The sequence below is a fragment of the Coptis chinensis genome, chromosome 8 (assembly GCF_015680905.1).
Source record: "Coptis chinensis isolate HL-2020 chromosome 8, ASM1568090v1, whole genome shotgun sequence".
Taxonomy (NCBI): Eukaryota; Viridiplantae; Streptophyta; class Magnoliopsida; order Ranunculales; family Ranunculaceae; genus Coptis; species Coptis chinensis.
Window position 1 is genome coordinate 48,207,745 of NC_141463.1, and position 1,730 is coordinate 48,209,474.

General features: G+C 49.7%; 1 protein-coding gene across 1 annotated transcript; it reads left to right on the forward strand.

The window, feature by feature from the left end:
• Positions 1–469: 469 nt before the first annotated feature.
• Positions 470–1,171, forward strand: LOC147481750 (uncharacterized). The gene has a single exon (XM_086579026.1). It carries the CDS (start codon positions 470–472, stop codon positions 1,169–1,171), a length of 702 nt encoding a protein of 233 aa, XP_086435152.1.
• The last annotated feature ends 559 nt before the right edge of the window (positions 1,172–1,730 follow it).

The following is a 1,730-nucleotide window of genomic DNA, read 5'->3' on the forward strand; positions in this document are numbered from 1 at the left end:
TGGTCGAAAAGATTGCGGTGATTGCCTTTGAGAGAAGGCTGCGACCGGGAACCAGAGTACATGAATCTGTGGCTAATAATGAGATCGCGACACTTCAGGACTTATATCTAAAGGTGGAGAAATATATAAGGTATGAGGATACACTGCAGAAAGAGACGAGGAGGCCAGGTAAGGCCGTGTTGGCTTTGGATCGAAGCGATGATCGCGGAAGATATGAGACATCCGATAGAGGGAGCGGCGGACGCCGTGGTTACCCGTCACGGCCGGAAAAGGGCAGAAGTGAAGCTCGTAGGGAAGTTAGAGAACGGAAGCCTTATCGAGAAATGGAGCCGACACCATTGGACCGGCCGTTGAGTGAATTGTTGCCGCTGATTCAGGACTTACAGGGCTATGAGGGTCCGCGGAGCAAACCATGAGACATAATCATGAGATGAATGAATGCTATGCCCTCAAGTGGCTGGTACAAAGGATGATAGGGAGGGGGCTACTAAAAGAGTTTACCAAGGAGAAAGAGAAAGTGGAACAGCTGCCGAACCAAGGGAGAATACTGGGTACCATAAATATCATATTCAGTGGGGAAATCTTGAGTCACAACGCTCATTGGGATAAGATACGGCAGACAACTAGCATACAACAAGTTAACGAAGAGGTAGGTTATTCGCGGCCCGTCCCATGGCCCACGACTGGAAAAAGAAGCATAGTATTTACGGACGCGGACTTGAAGACGGTCGACTCCCCACATGAGGATGCATTGGTAATCACAGTGGCTATGGGAAATTACATGGCGAAAAGGGTGTTGATTGATTGTGGTAGTGCGGTGGACTTGTTGTTCGTGGGAACGATGGAAGAAATGAAAATAAACAGGAGACAGTTGAGGCCTTCGCAGACCAACTTGTACGGGTTCAATGGAAGTATGACCGAACCACTGGGGGAGCTCCTGCTGCCCGTGACCACAGGACCCGTGACAGTGTTCTCTCGGTTCAAGGTGATAGACGCAAATTCCCAGTACAACGCCATCCTTGGAAGGCGATGGATCCATGAGATGAAGGCGGTACCGTCCACATACTATCAAGTGGTCAGGTTCCCCACTCCAACAGGGATGCACAAAGTTCGCGGCGATCAAGTGACAGCAAGGAACAGCCACCAGGGAATAGTGAAGAGGTTGATTTGAGGGGACGAGGGGGAGACCTCAAAACCGAGGAAGAGACAGGCATAGCAATTACAGTGTGCCTCCGCGGAAGAGGAGGCTGAGGCGCTGGTGGTACCAAAAACGCTGGACGAGATAGAGCAGTAAATGTGGGAACGGGGGAGGATGAGAAGTTCACATAAGTGGGATCAAATTTGCCGGAGAAATGGAAGAGCAAATTGGTACAGTTTCTCTCAAAGAATAAAGACGTCTTTGCTTGGATAGTTGAGGAGATCACGGGGTTAGATCTAGAGTTCGCATGTCACCGGTTACACATGAAGGAAGATGCCAAACCAGTGAGACAGAAAATGCGCGGTGTCAGGCCGAAGTACGCGGAGGGAATCTGCGAAGAGGTTGCAAGGTTAAAGGGAGCGGGCATAATCTGGGAAGTAGAATTCACAGACTGGTTGTCCAACATAGTCGCGGTACCTAAGAAGAATGGAAAGGTACGTATTGCTACACACGAATGCCTTTTGGTTTAAAGAATGCTGGGGCCACATTCCAGCGACTAGGGGAGAAGATGTTTGTGAGCAAGATACGGAAG

Excerpts from the sequence above, each read along its gene's own strand:
- LOC147481750 (XM_086579026.1), top strand. The coding sequence starts at position 470 with ATGATAGGGAGGGGGCTACTAAAAGAGTTTACCAAGGAGAAAGAGAAA.